Genomic DNA, 19,986 nt, shown 5'->3' on the forward strand with positions numbered 1-19,986 from the left:
TAATTTGCACTATGCAATGAAGTTTGGCAAAACTAAATTTAAGAATGAGAGAAACAGTGAGGTTTTGCTGGATGGACTTAAATTCTATATGATCTTCTGCAGGAAGTAAAACTGGATCTGAATTTTATTTGAGTGACTTCACAAGAGTTGTATCATGTAATAATGCCCGAAAAAAGAAATATTATGGAAAGATGATGAGACATTTACTCCACTAAGGAAGATATTATTTATGGTGCTTGATGTCCTGGTTTTACATTGATATTTGTTTTTAAACTTTAAAGAATGATGTCAATGCAGAGCTTATTGTGAACTTGTACTATTTTTTGGGCAGGAGCAGGGAAGGTGCCCACTCAAAATCTAGTTCTGCTTCTTTAGAGTGAGATGTGACAAACTCTTAACTAAGGAGAATGCAGTCTCCTTTCTTTAGGGTGGGTTTCTGATTCAGTGGTGCCTGGAAGAGTGAACTGGGATGAGTAATCAAGACTTCTGTATGTCATGATGCAAATACCTAGACTGTGTACATCTGTGTTGCGTAGTTCTAAAATTTGAAGCCCAACCTAATTGTTACCGACCCAACAAAGGTGTTCATTCCACCTCTTGGTTTGTGATGTTCCTTTGAAAGTCCCCAGCCGTAGTGATTAGAGTGCCTAGTACTAAGCTAAGTAGCCAAAATACTAACAGTCAGCCTGAGTCATTGAAGCATAACAATGCATATGTAAAAGAGCAGCTGGATCTAATTTTTTTTTTTTTTAATTTCAAGGGGCATTCTGATGTCAGAGAGCTAGATTGATTTCCCTTCTTTTTTTCCCCTTCGATTTTGCCAAGTGAGGATGAAGATGGATCTTAAAAAGACATCAAGTCAAATATTCTGTTTCTGTGCTATTCATTTGAAGATGTCTGCAGATCTGTTGATCAGACTGAGTTTGCAGGCCCTTGTGCATTCATCTAAGTTAATGGCACCAGAAAAATGACTCATAAAGGTTGTAGCAAGTTTTTTGGACTCGAGAACAGGCATCTCATTTATACCGGATGACTGTAACACTGCAAGAATGCTGACTGGTTGTAAATTAAATCATTTGTTGCAGGCTACTTAGTCCCTGAAAGGGGACAGTGCAACTTAGCTGCTTCTCTGGGGATTTTGGCAAGGCAGGCGGGCTTCCTGAGTTCCAATCTGCACTGTTCATGGGGAATTTTTTTCTTCTTCCAAACTTGCCTGAAACTGATAAGGCACCTTTATGGGGGGAGTTTGGTTTTCCTGGTGAATCACAGAATCACAGAATTGTAGGGGTTGGAAGGGACCTCTAGAGATCATCGAGACCAACCCCCCTGCCAAAGCAGGTTCCCTACACCACGTTGCACAGGTAGGCGTCCAGGCGAGACCTGAATATCTTCAGAGAAGGAGACTCCACAACCTCCCTGGGCAGCCTCTTCCAGTGCTCCGTCACCCTCACCGTGAAGAAGTTCTTACGCACATTCGTGCGAAACTTCTTATGCTGCAGCTTATGTCCGTTTCCCCTCGTCCTGTCTCCACGTACCACTGAAAAGAGACTGGCCTCACCACTATGGCCGCCACACCTCAGATATTTATAAACCTGGATCAGGTCCCCTCTCAGTCGTCTTTTCTCAAGGCTAAACAGACCCAGTTCACTTAGCCTTTCTTCATAGGGGAGATGCTCCAGGCCCTTCACCATCTTTGTGGCCCTCCGCTGGACTCTTTCAAGAGATCCCTGTCTTTTTTGAACTGGGGAGCCCAGAACTGGACACAGTACTCCAGATGAGGCCTTACCAGTTATAGAGTTATAGAGGTGAGTTATAGAGGAAGTTTTAAAAAGATGCATTTCCAACTTCCCTTAGTGTTAATATCAAGTGTGGAAGTTGGCACTTTCAAGTTTACTGCTTCAAAACCCAGGAAGCTAGGAAGTGTTAGGAAAGTTCAGTTCAGTGTGGTACGTGGATGTGCCTGTATTTGCTTCCTAACCTTGAGCAACTGTGTGAGCGCATGTTAAGCCATGCCTGACAGTGAGCCACGGGATGTAGGGCAGGGAGTACATATCTCTGAAGAATTCCTGAGGACAAATTCTTAGTGTTTTTCTTTGTGTTGCTTTGCTGGACATCCTTACAGTAAGCAATTCTGAATTATCAAATTAAAGATTGGAAGAGCTGGTCATTTTTAGTTGAAGGAATGACGTTAAACTTCTGTCGTTTTAAAAACATATATGTGATAGTTATAGACTATATTCTTCCACTAGTGCGACATCACAGTGTATTGTAACTGCATGCCTGTGAGACCTGGGGCTTCCTTGCTTATGCTAGGGTTATTAATACAACCCACTTGTCATTTAGGTACCTGCGAAAAGCAACAGGATGAGAGCATATGAAATAAAAATGCTCTTTCCCCAGTGTGCTAGAAACCACTGCAGATGATTGAAGTCTGCATTTGAAGAGCCAGAGCAAATAGTCATGGACTTGATACAGTGCCTGCTTTTTCTCTTTTTTTTTTTCCCAAAAAGTCAACACAAGTTGGGAAAGGACTGAAAGGGACGTGGTTTGCAAATAACATTACTGATTTCCTGATAAGCAATGACTCTGCATCTGTAGCTGTGCATAACAGACATAAAGGTTATCTACGACTTTTTGGTAAGGCTAGCAGATCACATAGGACAAGGAAGGAGTATGAAACGTAGGAGAACTAGGGCAAACTGGGTATTGCCCGGTGTGTTGGAGGCACAGCAGAGTCACTGTACTCATTGAGCAATTTGTGGCAGCGCGAAGGCCATCAATTAACAGGAATGATAAACAGCGCAAGGCCTCCTAGTTCGGACTTTTCTAGTGAGTAGCTCTGGCAAGAGTCTGCCTTACTAGTGGGAACGTCCTGTACTTAATGCAAATGCATGGCACTGTGTGCAGGTGGCAGTAGGAAGTCTCTTCCTGGTGAAGCACCGAGCTGTGGCATCCTGTTCTACTGGCTTGCCTGCATGGGTAATAAGGCTGTAGGTGACCTTTTGAGTTGCTTTCAAAGGTTATTAATTTCAAGTGAGACTTCTGAATTCAGCTGTCCACCCAAACTCTTGCAATCTTAGCTTACCTTTAAAGTTTATTTGAATTAAATTGTCCTGAATGTCAGTATAACTGCAAGTATGGTGGCTGCGTCTTAATCTGTCCTTCTATGCTGTAAACACTAGAATACATTGGTAGCAGCGCCGTCTTGCCTGTATAGGCAAGCAGTGTTGAGTCTGAAGCATGAAGTAACTTGATATTTTGTGCTGATGTCATTTTGAATGTAGAAGAGTTTCAAGACCCTTCTTTACATGAAGCTTGATTCTCCCCCAAAAATGTGGAAAGTGTTGTTCAATGTGCAGGGATGGAGTGAGGAAGTGAACCGGGGAGCAATCCTGTTGAAACACGAGGCACCTGATAGTATTTCTTTGCATCTTTAGTGAATGTGTTGCCACTTAATGCTAGCATAAGCAGGGGCTATCCTCAGAACTTCCTTTCTAAAAGCAAATTTGCAAATTTTGTTCCTGTGACTGTTGGTCTGGGTAGTTAAAGAAATTGAGCAGGTGGCATTTGATCTTTGGTCTCTTCACTTCAAATAACCAGAGACTCCTGTATAGTATGCTCATTCTTGAGTTTTGAGCAACGGCAGCTCCTGTGACATAAGGTATTGTAAAGTACAAGATACCTTCAATTTCTTAAAACTGATTTAAATTACTACTTGCTAGGCAAACTTATTACTTACTACATTTTGTGTTATGTTTCTCCAGTTCTACATACAACTTACAAACAGTCCAGGAACTAGAATAAAGCATATAAATAAAGGGATTTTGGAACAAGTTTTGTTTACATTAGCTTGTAGTAATTTTTGGGGGGTCAATTCTGTAATTTTTTGAAACTTTCAGAGTTGCATTTTAAAACATTCCAGAAGAATACACAAAACATTATGGAGTAAGTTTAATATTTCTCGCTCATAAAACTGTCAGTAGAAAGCATTCAGTACAGAAACAGGCAGTAGAACTCATGTGATAACTTGTTTAAGCTTTCTTCTTGCACAGTGGAAGCAATTTGGGAAAAATTCCAGCTTCTCAGTAACAGCACATAACCCATTTGGACTCAACAATGATTTTCCTTTCTGCACAGTAACCCTGCTTGATTATCTCTGGTTATGGGATAAAGTTGTAGTATTTCTGAGCTAGGAGGACGGACATAATGTGAGAGGTGGGCTCATGCAAGTCCCATTGCTTTGGTCTATATAAGTATTTCAAGCTGGCTTTGAATACTGCTAGTTTTCAGAAAAATGTGGAAAGTCTTGTGCATCCTTTCTGGTCTGTGCTGTGTAGAGGAAACTTGGACAGTGCTTTCTGTATCCAGTAAAGGCTTGCCATAGACGACTAACTTGGGTGAGGTGCTGATGCAGGTTGAATTCAGTGCCTCTGTTGTGATTTTTCAGAGAATTGTTGAACAGTGACTACTCCCTAGTTCTGAGGGGTGCCACAGAACAAGGTAGATCTTAATTTCTAGTCCAGTAAAGGATGTTAACATTTGATAAAGTTGAAAACTAGTATTTGTTTTCTTCAAGGGGTCATAAACTGAATTTTGCTGTTACTAATATACTTGTTAATGCTCATGTACTGTTTCCCAAGAAACAAGATAGTGGGTAGAGATGGAGATGCTCCTTTAGTTTCTTTCCTGCACTGATGCTGAAGGTTAGCATGCCAAGCCTAGAGTTAAAGTCTTGATGAATAAAGCTTTAGCATAGAGACACAGTACTGTTTTTGAACCTGAACATTGCTATTTGTGATTATCTTGACTGCTTTTGGTAACAGTAGACTGATGACTTAAGAATTTAATTCTTAGTATTTCAGTTCTTTCTCTTTCTGAGTTAGTTTTCGGTGAATGGCTATTGGATTTTCTCTCTTGTATAAGCATTGTGATCTTGAGGCTGGTATTTAATAGCCTTTGAAACACTTTTGACTTCATTGGAAGCTATCACATCTTCAGGAGACACTTGATTTTTTTTTTAGGATTCTGTTTCAAAAGCTTAATCAGGGAGAAGCAAAGATTGTAGTTTATTTTGCAGTTGAATGTCACTAATGTGCATATTCCTCATACCTCTAGAGCAGAAGTACTTAAATTTTTTCTACTCAAAACCTATTCAAAACTCTATGTTTTCCACCTGATTGTGCATACTTTTCATTTTTAGGAAGTAAAAAGATTACGGTTGGGGAAGACAAACAGACCAGCTGGTGAAAGGTTTGTGGTACGAAGTGAATGCTTTACTGGCTTAGACAAGCCAACCTGATCTGGTTACCTGTGGTGTATCCTTGTAGCACTAGAGGTTCCTCATCTGTCTTGGTTATGTATGATGTCCCATTTTCTGCTTAGATAGCATTGATAGATTTTTTTTTTTTTTCCTGTTTGTGTAGTGGATACATAGTGGTTTGGCTTTTGGGCTAGATGTGAACAATTGTGGTTGTACGATCTCTCACGCATATTTGATTGCTTGATTCTTCAGAATGCGGCGCTGGACAAAGTAAAACATGTAATGGCTTACTGGAAAATCACACTTGTGTGATAGAGCTTGTGGTAAATTCAAGTGCATTTTTCACAATGCAGCATTATGAAGCGCTGAGACTGAAAGACCATTCTTGTTGTTGCTGCAGTTCATCAGTTTATGCACTGCAGAGCTTTTCCCTTTTGTAACCAATGACATAAGGGCCCTGAAGATGAGCCTGCCTTCATTACCTGGCACAGTGCATCTCTGCAGCAGCACGATACTGTAACTGCATCTTGAGGAAGCTGAGTGCTCTGCAGAGAGACCTGTATGGTTGGTGGGCTATCAGGAAGGAGTGGGACGAGCTTTGGCCATCACAGCTTTTGGCAAAATAGGAATCATATTGAGCTCTCATAAGAGTTTTCTGTAGCCTTCCAATTAATTTGGATAAAAGTAACGTTCATAGAGATGGGAAGAGGCATGTCCCTGACACAAGTGACATAATTGTAATATTGTAATATTGTATAAAATTGTAAACGTTTTTAAGAATTGTTACTAATAGCAACTATAGAGGTAGAACATCCTTCTTTGTTTTGCCTGAGGAGAAGGTTGGTATAGAAAACCGGAATGAATGTCTCTTAAGCTATGGAAAAAAGGCCTTGCCATGGAAAGTGTGTAGCAAGGCCATTGTGAGGCTTTGCAACTTTCGTTACTGATAATGATGGATGGTTTACTGAAGTTAATTCATGCGAATCTCCTCTTGTTCAGTATGAGAAATAGAAGAAGATGAGTTTGCATTGAGAAGGTGGCAGGTGGCTTAGCAAACGTTCTCCTACAAAAAGTGTAATCTCTGGTGCACTTGTATAGCTTTACTGTGAGTATGGGGTGCAGTTATGGGCACCTCAATATAACAGGCATAAGACTGTGAGAGAGCATCCGAAGGAGGGTTACAAAGACAGCGAAGATTCTGGAGAGCAAAGGTGTGTGAGGAGCAGCTGAGGTCCAGCACAGAGCAGAGGAGCTGAGGGGAGGCCTGATGGCGGCTGCAGCTCCTCACTGGGAGTGGAGGGGCAGCGCAGAGCTCTGCTCTGTGTGACAGCGACAGGGCCCGAGGGAACGGCATGGAGCTGTGTCAGGGGAGGGCAGCTGGGGGTTAGGGACAGGGTCTGCACCGCAGGGCGGTGGGCATGGAACAGCCTGCCCAGGGCAGTAGGTACGGCTCCGAGTGCCAGAGTGCAAGGAGTGTTTTGAACACCACTCAGACATAGGATTTGGATTTGGGGTTTTGAGTTCAGGAGTTGGACTCAATGATTCTTTTGGATCCCTTCCAACTGGAATATTTTGTGATTCTGTGGTAATTGAAGTGATTGACTGTGACACAGTGTCACAAAGTTGTTGAGCCTTTTATATTTTACAACTGCATTTTCTTAAAATAGCTAACAGCTTTTAAATGGAGGTTAAACTTTGATATCTTTAGGTTTTAGGGTCCCGAGTGGCTTAAGAACTTCTTGCAGTCTTCTTCAGAAGCATCTCATGATAACTGCTGTTGAGATACCACATGATCCAATGCCTAAGAAGCCAAGTTTTCTTGGCTTTCTTAGAACCTTGGATTCAGCAGTTTTTTCTTTCTTTTCTTTTTTTTTTTTTTGTGTGTGACAGATTTACATGGTAATTATATTTTGATTTTTAGAAAATAGGTAGAGGCCATGATGCTCCTGAAACTGCTCTTACCTCATGCAGTGACAGTGCCACTATAGCTAATTCCCAACTACAACTTCAGTTTTTTACTTTGCCTTTCTTGTCAGTGTGGTGGTCTCACACTGATGCCATTGGCAGCCTGGTGTGCAAATTGATCTCGATTGGCAGGGAGCTGTGTGCTTTGGACTCTGAGGCAGATTTTGTGACACACACTGCTCACTTACGTCCTGGCTTGAGGGGTACGAGGCTGGGCCACGAGGAAGGGCAGATGGCTGGGCCTGTGGAGCTGTGACTGCTGGCCATGGCTGTGACCTGTAGGCTGCCTGTCACTGCAGTGTGCTCCTGAAACCCTAAGTATGGGTTGTGTCATTCAGCCTGAAGATGAGCTTGATTTCAGAGGTATCTCCTGATACGCAGAAAAGGGAGTGGCTGAGTAGATAGAATTCCTAGATTTTTGCTGATAGTGGGAGAAGAAGGGCTGAGCTTCACTAAGATTAGGTCCACCTCCGTGGATCTTACCTTTGGGAAAATTTTAACTTGGATTCCCATGGGGTGGTAGTGAGTGTAGAAAGCATGCTGCTCCAAATTCAGAATGCTTGCCAACATCTCAAACCACTTCTCTCTGCTCTTTTCTTTCCATTGGGGTTTCTTACTACTTTTTAGCATGACTAACCAGTGAATGGCTCTGTGTCTTTGTGCTTTTAACACTTTACATAAGAAGCACATTTTGTTATGCAAATACTGAAAAATATTCCTCTTCTCTATACTGCATCTTTTGGGGAGAATTTAAATCAGGAGTGAACACAAAGATTTCCTAATCTTTTATTTTGGTGCTGCAACACCCCTTAGTCTGATGAAGTGATTTTTGAAAAAAAAATGCAACTGCTGGAAGTGCACTGGTGCTGGCTAAGGGAAAAACTCTGAAGTCAGAAGTTTAATAACCCATTTTGCCAACTACGCGTACTAACTCATCTGGTAAGTTCGTAGGGGATTTGTACTTGGGCATGGTTGGCTTTTCCTTTTAAGTGGTAGATTTCTTGCATCTAGCAAAAGGTCAACCAGTGAAATTGTTTTGCAGCTGTTGCCTTTTAGTATAAAAATACATATTTGAGGGAGCTTGAATTGTTTTAACATGAGACTACAAAGAACTGATTTTGAAAGATTCTTGTATGCATGTGGCTACCATCTGAAATTTGATAGGACATAAAATTTCTTAGGCATGCTTATCTCAGACTCAGCATTTGCACGTGGAGGTTCTAAAATATAGTGGTAACTAATAAATGCTGTTATTTGCTGATGACAAACTTAGCAAACCAAAGGCTGGGAAGCGGTCCAGTACTCTGGGGAAAAGAGTATTTTTTTGTTCTAAGGGATCTAAGTCCCTGTTCTAGCTTCAGTGCTGGAGCGATGCCTCGCTACCCTGCATTCCCCACCCCTCAGAGCAGGAGCTGCCCAGTCTCTCTTTGAGTTCAGCAGTGAACGGTTAACCTTTTAAAAGCTCGGTCATCTGGGAGCTCATTATTACGACTCATACTTCTGAAAATTTTAATTATTCTTGGCAAATAATCATCTGAAGGCAGCTAATTTCACTCACCAGCTATGCTCCCTCCTTGTTCTCTGCTTGATTTTTACCCCTGGTTTCCCTTTCTTGAGTCCTTTGGATGCTTCCTTCAAATTCTTAGGGAGACAGATATTTTCATTTGGATTGAAATGAAAGCCCCTAATGACTCCTTATATCAGACGTCTTCTGTTAACGTAGAAGTAGTTTGAGATGAAGGACAAATAAACATTGGAGGCTGCACTGACCTGTACCCTAGAAAAAGAAAACAAAAAAACAAAAACCCACAAAGTTAAAATACATTTTTTGGAGTTGAGGGTGAGAGTTTTTTGTTTTGCAAGTCCTTTGAAATGTGCTTGCATAAAACATCTGCTGCGTCATATGTAAGAAGAGAAGGCCAAGAGTAATAAAGCATTTCATTAATGTTTAATAGCATAGTGATTAGCGATTCAGCAAATGTCTGTGCCCATGGGAGATTGGAACTTATTTGATTAATAGATTAATTGCAACCTGTTCCGGTTGTAATTGCAGGTGTAACTTTCTATGAGTGTTGCAGACTCACTAGCCCTGGTGTTACAGTCATGCTTACACTTCCTGTTTCCTAGCTGAAGAACTGGAAATTAAAATACGAGAAAAATCCATATAGTGTTTTTCTGAAAGGAAAATGATTTTTGCTGTCAGAGTTTTTCAACAGAGATCCTCTGTGCTACCTCTGAAAAAGAATGGCTATTATCTCTGAAAGCACAGGGTTGCCTTCTAGAAAGTACTGTTTCTTTCAATTATTATCTTTCCTGCACTTTCTTATTTCAGTGTTGTAATGGACTTGAACCATCTCTCTGAATTTCACAGCTAGTTCCATTTTTTTCCAACTTTTATCATGGGTGTGCTGTAATTCCTACTGTTTCTGGCCTCGCCCCTGACGGAGCACAGTAGATGCTGCAGGGCTGAGGTTTAGAACTAAGCAGTTCACAAGGTCACAGGCTTTGGAACAACCACTTGAAAATGATTAATTGAATTTCAGGTTGTGGTCTGAAAGAGACATGGGGCTGTAAATCAGTTTCTGTTCCAAGTTTGGTCTCAAGCTTCCTGAGAGCTGGCAGGAATCTAGAAATGGTATTAAGTCTCTGAGAGGCTCTCAAGCTCACTTCCATTCAAAGAGACCTCGGTGAGCTAACGAAGAATTTGATTTCTTCCCTTCAGTTAACCACTGAGATGTGTGGAGGAAGTGAAAGAAGAGACAGAATTTTTCTTCTGTTCCCCCGGGGGACTGTAGCTTGTCGTGTGTTCTCTTAAAGATAAATTGCTTGTCTTTTCAGCTACAGAAAGAAGTGTATCATAGCTTATGAAGCCTAAGTCTTCTGTCTAGGGACTGTGTCCTGCATTGGCAAGAGCAGGCTGGAGATTACATAAAATGGCACTGTATGGGGGAACAGGTAGGTGGCCCATTTGTAAGAAAGGGCATGATGCCTGAGTTTTCCAATAAAAGGCCACGTGGGACAGAAGTAAGGCATGTCTCTATTTTCTATCCAGCATACCTTTCTGAGAGCTCTTACTGCTGCATGGTGGAGGTGTAATCTGCCTAGCTTTCCAGGGGTTAAAGAAAGCTAGCCCATATTTAAGGCAGCCTCGTGCCAAACTGACGCTTTTTACCCTGCTCTGTACCCATGCTGCGACTGAAGGTCGCTGCACTCAGTAATAATTTTTGACTAGAATAGAGCTGACACACACGGTTTGTGCTCTGACTCTTCCTGGGTGTTCTGCATTAACAACTCTCAGGCCAGCGTTCAGAAGCGTTGTGCTCCGCAGCCCTGCTGTGCATCTCCATCTTCTGTCACTTCGGGATCTTAGCCACCAGATTTTTGCATGAGGACAAAGAGTGGAAAGTTTGGCAGCATTGTGGAATTTGGTAGGGAAAGGAAGCCTGCATTCCTTGCGGTTGTGTGGTGACAAAGCGTGCTGTGACTGCACAGCACACACAGACGTGCACAAGCATTCTGTGTCTTGGGTCCCTTCGTTCACGCTTGCTTCACAGAGTGAGTTCATTATCCTCATGTTGCGTGGGTGCTTAACGTTTAGCTTTTCCCTTCTGTGAAGGGCTGGAATTCCTGTGAATGGCCAGGAGAGGTGCAAGGGAAGGACTATATCTGTGCTGGTGATGGTGTTGAAAGCAGCAAGTTTACATTTATTCTGTAAGCTGCTGGTTGCTATCACTGATCCCTATTTTTTTTCCTCAGGGAAGCCCTGAATGCTAACAGTGTGCTAATGAGTATGATATCGGTCTCTAGGCCTTTTAGGATTAAAGGAATCACAGCGTTTTACAAACAAAATCCTCCAAGCTGCATGTGTATTCTATCCATCAGTAGGGATTGGAGCAGGATGCAGCATCTGAACTTTCTGACCCACGCATTAAGCCAGCAGAGCTGCAAGTATTTTGCAATCACTGATGGACTAGCACTAACTGGGTAATGGTGGCTGTTGGAAGAGGGTTTCTTTTTAACCTAAATCTGTCCATGTTGGAAATACGCAGTGTCTGGCAGCAAGAGGGAGACGGGTTGGACTTCATTTGCACCACACATGTAAATGAGGAAAATTGTGATCGCTGTTGACATTTCTCTCTGCTTGAAATTGCTTGCCCACAAAATGGACTTTTCATGCCTGACTAGCTATTAATGACTGACATGGGCAGATTCCCAGCCCTGACCTCTGTAGTTAAGCCCTTTTCACTTGTTTTTCCTTTAAGCACTGGTTTATTTCAGTGATGGCTTGGGGCAAATACAGGATAATCTAGGAATTAACCTTTTATTCTGTAAATGACTGAATCATCGTATTTCTGTGGAAGGAAGTTATTTCTCTGAGCCCTAGAGTAATTTCTGACATTCTTTTGGCGACAGCAAGACAGCATTAAAAGGAGCCTTGTGACTGACAGCATTTGAAATGCATTTTTGGAGGGATGGGTCAGGCAGCTCAAGGAATTTATGGAGAAGACCTCAGATGGGAAAACCTGTCTGTGTGTGACTGCTGCCCTGTGCAGCCTTTTGCAGGTGATGGGACATGGATGGGATAGTGATACTTCTTTCTGCTCTGCAGAAATGCTTGACATCTCTCAAGGTGACGGCCTGAACCCTTTCTCCAGAGAGGCTCAGTAGTGCAGCAGGTGAATAGAGGTGCCTAGCTATTCAAGCTGTTCAAGTGGAAGCAGGAAGAAGAGGGGAAAAAAAAACAAACTTGAGGCTTTATCATAGCTTTCACGCCTCTTGCTGGAAACTAGTTCCTTTCTACACTGCTCTAATGACCCCGTGCTCCAGCTCATCACTGTGCAGAAAGCTTTGCAGAAGAATAAGAAGCGTGGTAGAACAGAGAAAATTATGGAGACAGCAGAAAAAAAGGAGGAAGCTGTAAATGTGAAACATACAAGAGGAGAATTGTGTATGCTAAGAAATTTGGATCTACCTATGCTGCTTCTGTCTGTGTATAATGTCAGAATTTGTGGTGATTGTTACTCATGGTCTTTTTGCAACCAGAGAGGAGAATGGGGCATATTGAACTCAAGCATTTGAAGGTATTGCCCTAAAAAGAATAAAGACAAAGTGCAAAAATGAGCATTACCTTTAGTTGTAAGAAGATGGTTGCTGAAATTGTTGAAGTAGGTAAGCATTATCCCTGAAAGGATGCTGCCTTTCCCTCAAAAAGATGTCATCTCTGAAGAGAACCAGAGGTACACAACCTTATGTGGTCGCAAGAAGGGTTGTAACCTTGGAGTATCAAAACAAAAATGCAGCTCTCTAGTTTCTTGTGTTTCATCTGTTTTCAGCATCTTCAAAGTACCTTGCTGAGATTTCAGTCATTTAGGAAGGAAAAAAAGAGCAAAATCCAGCATACTCTTTAGCCAAGGAAACTCCAAGAACATCGCTTCTGAACTATATCCAGGTGATATTTCTACACTTCATTGAGTTTATATTGATTCTGACATGCTAGTGGGCACTGCATGGAACTTTTCAGCTCCATTTGATCTGATGCAGTTCAAGTTTCAAATCCATAATCCTTTAAGATCCAGTCATTTTGTGAAATTATTTAAACAAAAACAGTGGAAAGATCCAGATTAGGATTGATAAATAGCTGACGTAGCTCTAGAAATCTGGATGGGGGCAGAACAGAATGTGTGGGGAGATAGTTATCCTCGTCCAGATTAAGGTAGTGTACCAGAAATAATCTTGCTTTGGTGGTTTTATATCAACTACAGCATTAGCATAGCTGTGAGGAGTTGGGGTACAATCTCAGAGAGAAGACATGCATCTTCATGCATCAGCTTAATTGGCTGTGGTTTAAAGCTACAAATCTGATGATGTCTTGGCAATCTTTACTTCGACCAACTGTATTTATTCAATATAATGAACAGATTCAGAGACAGGGCTAGGAAGGTTGTCTTCAGAAGTGATAAACAGGTTTTTGTCACATTAGGTTTGCACCAGTAATTACTGAAAGGCTGAAATGCACTGGTTGCAAATCAGTCTTCTGGGACTGTGCGCTAGCAGCTCCTTGCATTCTGGATTTTAGGTAAATCAAACTGCAGGAGAAATCTACTGAAGGATCGCCTCATGGTGCCATTGTTTTGCTCCTTCTTGAAGGAGTGTAGTGTGTACCACAAGAGCTCTGTGTTTCAGATAATCTGGGTCCTCTCTTGTGGACGGGCTGGTGCTGGAGGTTGAAGCCGCCTTCATTGCTCTTTGGGCTGAAATTCTCAGTTGGTGTGTAAACTAAATCTTTCTCTTCCTATGAATAGAGGTGGGAGAAGTACTTTCTCTTTGAGTCTTGGACTTTTCACCAATGTCACTCATGAAAGACAAAGATGAACGAAGGATGAGCATGAGCTTGATGTTTCCATCCACCCTGTGTTTTGGTCATGCGCTGTCAGCTTGCCTCTTCAGCATGTTTTGAAATGGTTTTAGCCTGCATCATATCTAGCTGTGTGCTTTCTCTCTTACGCTGTCTAGGACATCTGTCACTGTTCTTTTCACGAAGGATTCCCTTAGTGTAATTCAGGTTTGTTTTGTTTTTAACTGTATTTGTGCATGGGTAATTAATGACCCACTTTGATGTGAAATGGCTGTTAAGTATTTAAGAAGCATACAGTGAAGTAGTACAGTGAGAATTCTTGACGTATTCGTTGCAGAGAAATGAGTTCTTAAAAGCATCAGTCTGTGACATAAGCATCAGAAGCTCTCTTCTCTGCCACATCCAGTTGAGCTTTTGTGACTGTTTGATTATCCCATTTTCACCTCCATCAGGAGTGATGATTGAAAGTCTGGTTGGCTTTAAGACAGCTGAGGCGACTGACTAAGATGACAGTTGCTTCATTCAGTCTGTTTCTGGGATGCTAGATGTAGGTTACTGTGTAACTGGTTTATAGTTATCCCTGATGTTAGCACCCCTTGAAGCACTGCCTGTGGAGCCACAGCAGATGGTCGGGGTCAGAGCCCAAGGAGACGGATCTGAATGGAAGGCATCAGAGTAGGCACAGATTGTGCTTCTGCTGGGCTGAGGTACCAGGGGATAAATATAACCTCAGCCTTGCATTAGAGTAACTCCTGATTTTTTTTCGCAGTGTATTCAGTCAGCATACACATAATATCTTAAGAGCTTGTAGCAATAACTTAAGAGTGTATATGTGTATTTTAAGGAGCTAGTAGAGGGATTGCTAAAATAGTTTTTACACGTACATGCTTAGTACATTCATGTGTTTCTTCAGTAATTCCCTGAGATAAATAGTCTTATTTCCATCTTACTGGGATAAATGGTGGAAAAAATCATTTATCTTGCTGGTGGAATTGAGTTGGAGATACGGAGAATTCTTGTGTTAATTTCAGTCGGGTAGTAATATTGTTAAGCATTGTAAAATCCACCTGGAGAAATGAGTGTTTCGTCACAAGAAGTGTTTCTATAACTGATGGGGTTTAGATCCATCCCAGCTTTGTTATGATAGTTAAAAATCTGTTACGGGTTTTCAGCTACTGAGGTGATAGCACCGCATGAGCAGTGGTATGCAGGTTGGACAAAATGAGAAGACAGAATCTTCCTGTATGTCAAAAGTCAGAATTGTACCATGTGTCACAGGAGCCCCAAACACAACTAACCAAAATGACTTCTTATTGGTAATTTTTAGTAAGGAAACGAGTAGGTGGAGATTATTTAAGCTCCCATTCCTGCCAGAAGAGCTCTTTTCTCAGTTAGGTGCAAGGTGTGTAGGTGAGGTTACGTGGTGAACCCAATATTCCTCTTTTGCAAATTCACTTCATGAGATTTCAGAATTTCAGAATTCTTGCAGAGTTCCTCAAGCTTCAGATAGGCACTGTATGTGACTCTCTTATGCTTAGAACATGATATCCATGTTTCAACGACAGTGCCTCACGAAGTGTGAACTTTGAGCATCTATATATGAGAACGTTTTGTAGCTCAAGAATTTTCTTCCCAAATATTCCTGAAGATGTAAAGGTTGATGAAGCTAGTAGGACTAGTACATATCTGATCTTAGCTAGTCAGGTTGCATTATTTGCAACCCTGTGATCCAAGTTAAAGTTGAAATACCTTCTAGTTCTAGAACTACAGATGCTGCAAATGAGGAAGGAAAAAGTGATGTGTATGTGTAACCACAGGAGAGACAAGTATTTATAGCAACAGTTGTGGAATAAAATATAAAACGTAGCTGTGTTAATTTTACTTGCATGTTTTCATCCATACCTGCAATTCAACTAATTTCACTCATTTTATCTATTAGACTAGAAGCTCCCTAATTTGTCTAGGGCTCAGTTGCAGTGGGTATTTGCAGTAAAGTCCCCAGTTTATTATGTATATAATGAATTGATTTTTTCTTAATAAACTTTTGAAGTTGATATAAAATGGAAAAAATAGTGTTGCTGTTCTCTCTACATCTAGTTGAACCATGGTTGAATGAAACTGGGAATTGAGTTCCCTTCTCAATTACATGTCTTTTTTTGTTGGCATTGCAAGGATAATGTTAAGGGAAAGGCTTTTGCATCATACACCTGTTTCACAGCATTGTTCTGGATCTGGCGGTGGTGGAATTCACTTGGTTTCCACCTGTGAGCTTTTTTCCTTTTTTCTCATCGTATTTTGTCCTGCTTCTCATCCTTTGAGGAAGGCAATGAGAGAGCACTGTGTGGTGGAGTTCAGGTGGCCATCAGCGTGTTGAAATTCACTTGGACATCAGAGTGGTGGAATTCAGTTGGCCGTTAGTCTGACGAATGGAGGAGTGGAAGTGTTACGTTTGTTTTTATATTATTTACATTATTTTTACAGTATTCAAGTAGGAAGCCTTCTAACTGTTCTGGCTGATACCTTGTATAATGGTAAGATCAGAAAATAAAAATGCGAAGTTAATGTTTTCTTGACTTTTAACACTTTAATAATATAAAGTAGGTAGTTCTTGGGTTTGCAGTGTATTTACAGATCTTTGTTTTTGAGGGAAAATACATTCAGTGACATCAGTATTTTCAGTGGTAAAGTAATTGGGAGAAAGACTAATCGACTTGTGGTTCTTACAGCAAGAGAACTGTTACATCTTTCCAACTTCTAGCTTTGGCTCAGTTTTATAATCTCCTTGATACGAATTTTATGGTATTCAGTGCAGTGCTTTAAAATCTTGAGAAAAGAGTTCCTAACCATTTGCATTTCTCCTTTTTTTTCTTTTCAGAACCGAGAGCTCCAGATTATGAGAAAGCTGGATCATTGTAACATTGTCCGATTGCGTTATTTCTTCTACTCCAGTGGAGAGAAGGTAAGAATGAAAAATGGGATGATGCTTCCTCGTATCCATCCTAGGCCTTAATGAGCTGTTTGAATTTCTAGAGACAAGAAAGAGTGTGGAGATAGTGATAACACTGAGAAGAAGCTGTAGTGATGCTGAACAGGTCTTTTGGAACAGATCTTCATTGTGGAAGTGTGGTGGTCCATGGAGTAGTGTTATTAATGTATCATAACAGTAGTGTAACAGATTTAGGTATACTCTGCCTCTTTTTTTGATGAAGCACAGTAGGGCTTCATTTGCACATTTTACTGCTACCTTTCCTGAATTATAAACATGTTTTTTAGCATTCTAGCATTCTAAGCTCTCTAGATTTATAGAACTTACATGACGTTTCACAGACCCAGTCTCTGGATGCTTTTGTACCCCTTCACATGATTGTAACATTTGTCAGAATGCATATGCTCCAAAAGGAGGAGCAGATTCATAGAATCATAGAATATCTCAAGTTGAAAGGGGCCCATAAGGATCATCAAGTCCAACTCCTGGGTCCACCCAGCAGCACAGAAAAATTAAACCCTGTGTCTGAGAGTGTTATCGAAATACTTATTGAGTTCCGGGAGCTTGGGGTATTGCCCACTGCCCGTGGGAGCTTGTACATATATATATGTATGTATTGGTGTGTCTGTAGTGCTCTGAGGTACTGTATACCTGAGCTGACAGCAATAGGAAGAGTATTAACTGTGGCTGCCATGCAGTGGATTGGCAGAATAGGAGAGGGAAAGCACTTCGTAGCCTTCACTCCTTGTATGCAGTATTTAGGAAAGGAGACAGCGCTCCCCGGGTGAGTTGATGGCAGGTCTCTGCAGTCTTATGCAGTGCACAGAGGGAGAACTCCAGATGAGCTTGCCTCTGTCTATGGAAAGGAAAGCTTGCAGAACCAGCCTGCAAGAGTCAGGGAGAAATCTGATATTTTTTCCTTTTTTTTTTTTCCCCTAAAATTTTTTTTAAACTTAGGTCATCCATTTTACCATGCTTACCAAACAAAAGTAGAGGGAATAATTCCAGGTTTTTTTTATGTCTGTTCGTTTGGTGGTAGTTTGCTGGTGGTAGCTTTTCAAATATATAGTGATCATTTAGCATATAATCAGAAATTCTTTAAGCATTATGAGTGTAAGGAGAGAAATACCATGAAGGTTGGTTTGGTTATAGCTCTGTATTTAACCAGCTTCTAACTTAGCCAGAGTGAAGTAGAACTTCATGAGACAAGGAGAAGACATCTGCCTTATCTAATGTCTTTCAGAAATCTTCTGTCAACAGTGGAAATGTTAAAATTTCAGAATGCTATTCCAGGAATCTTTGTCTAATAATAACTTAAGTAAAAGTCTTTTGTAAATCTTTAACTTGATGTTGAGCTTGAGACTGGATTTTCTACTTAGCTCTTTCAACCCCACATGGCTAATTCTTGGCAAAGCTAGTTTTGTTTTTAATAATGCACTCTCTGTTCATTACAAGTGAATCTTAATGCTTTGGGGAGTAGTTGTCTTTCACATTCTTTTCCATTCTTCTTTGTTCATGTTTCTGCTCTGTACCTTTTGAAATTTCCACTTCCACCTCGCTGCAAAATGGGGCGAATGGGATCCAGTCCCTAGGGTGTAAGTACACCCAGCACCAGCATCAACAGCAGTGCAAGGTCTCTTTGCAGTTCTTTGCAGAATGATACATAATTGGCTTGTGAGTGTTTCCATGCTGGCAGCAGTACATGGAGCTAACTGCAAATTAGTTTGTCATCTGCTGCTTGGGAAAAGATCTACGTAGCAGCAGGTCAGGGTTCTGAAGTGATGACTGTGGCTTGCAATTCTTGTCTGTCTTCATATAGAATTTAGCATAGATTAAACACAGATTAAAACCTAACTATGGCAGAAATGTTTCACATGTAACTAACTGCTGATCTCTTTAATTAAACAGTTTGACAGTGAACTTAATTTTGATACCTACATACTAAACATTTTCATGCTGCCATGAATGTTCCACCCATTGGTCCAAGTTGGAGACTGCTTGGACTTCTCTCTGCTTACCTCCCTGCTGCTTGACACCGGGGACTCTAAGCCCAGAGGTTTTTGTTTCTTTCTTTGTTTTAGTTCTGGTTGGTTTTTTTGTTCTTTGGCTAATAACTGAAGCTTAAATTTACGTCCAGATTCTGTCTATTTAGACAGATACTCTTGGTACTCTTTGAAAGCCTTGTGCTGAATAGTCATTTCAGTTTATTTCAGGCACTAGGCATTTTTGGGAATGAGGCAACCTTAAAACTGACTTCATTCTTGCAAAAGAGACAATTACATTTTTTGTTAGAAAACTTGAAGCAACAGGAAATAGATAAAATATAAAATAAATTCCAAGTACAGTTGATAATGGGACTATTCTTCTGCTGCATCAAACCTTTGGGTACTTTATAGAGGTTCTTCCATTTGCTTATATTTCATTCCTGCTTTTGCTGAAAACAATCCAGCATTAGCAGCAGTGAGTTCTTGTAGTAAACATAGTTTTGATTCCTTCTCCTTTGTTTTCTGTGTCTGTGTGAATCCCCCTTTTCTGAGCATATTTGGAGTTGTATTACCTTTATATAGGTACACTTTATGAAGATGTTTGTGTGTGTGTGTGTGTGTGTGTGTGCTTGTATATGCTTACTTGTATGTATGTATATTTATACATATATTCCTTTACATATATAGGTTTTATGTACTGACTATACATTAATCATGTTTGACTAATAATTTCCAGTGTAAGATTACTCACAAAGAACATATAATATACTTTAATAAGACAGTTGACAGGCATTGCATTGAAGTTGTTTCTGTAAACTATATATGCCTTAGTTCCTTCTTCCTGTAAGTTTGCAGACATTCATCAGACCCATTGGATTACTCGGTTCTTCCAAAAGATTACCTTAATGAATTTTCCAGAGTAGATTCTGATTTCTTTTTTTCCTGAGGCTTTACAAGATGATTGATAGCAGAGCACTGACTTTTGTCACTGTACTGTGCTTTTTGATGGTCTAGTTTTGTGATTTCTGATTTTCTAGATATTCGTCTGTGAAAATGGGGAGGTTTGTAGGCTAGCCAACTCTGCTGTGTTGGTTATAGTTTTGGTATTCTGCTTTATGGTACGGTCTTGAACAAGAGACCTAGTTTGGGCAGCTCAGGGAGATCAGACCATATTAGGAAATCACACTTTGTTTGATTTTGGTTCCTTTTCCTTAATTTCAAGGACTGCTTTGTGTGTAGCATGATAGATAAATGTAAATGTTGTTGTAGTGAAGCATGGAGTAGTCTTGCAGCCTGCCCTATTTAGGTTTCAGCAGCACAGAGCTTTTGAATCATGCTCTAAGTTAGAATGGACGTGGATGGACTGAATACTACTCCCGTTCGCTTCTGTGCTGCATTTCCCAATGTTTTGTAGCTCAAACTAACTTCTTAGATC

The 19,986-nt window shown here is 40.8% G+C and overlaps 1 protein-coding gene across 2 annotated transcripts in view; it reads left to right on the forward strand.

Moving 5' to 3' along the window:
• GSK3B (glycogen synthase kinase 3 beta) overlaps nt 1–19,986 on the forward strand; it is a 115,294-nt gene that overhangs the window by 39,097 nt on the left and 56,211 nt on the right. For both annotated transcript variants that reach the window (XM_019618532.1, XM_019618534.1), the window contains exon 3: nt 16,456–16,539. In XM_019618532.1, the coding sequence (XP_019474077.1) occupies nt 16,456–16,539 (84 nt within the window). The remainder of the gene's footprint in view (nt 1–16,455; nt 16,540–19,986) is intronic.

This window comes from Meleagris gallopavo, chromosome 1 (assembly GCF_000146605.3).
Source record: "Meleagris gallopavo isolate NT-WF06-2002-E0010 breed Aviagen turkey brand Nicholas breeding stock chromosome 1, Turkey_5.1, whole genome shotgun sequence".
NCBI classification, from domain to species: domain Eukaryota; kingdom Metazoa; phylum Chordata; class Aves; order Galliformes; family Phasianidae; genus Meleagris; species Meleagris gallopavo.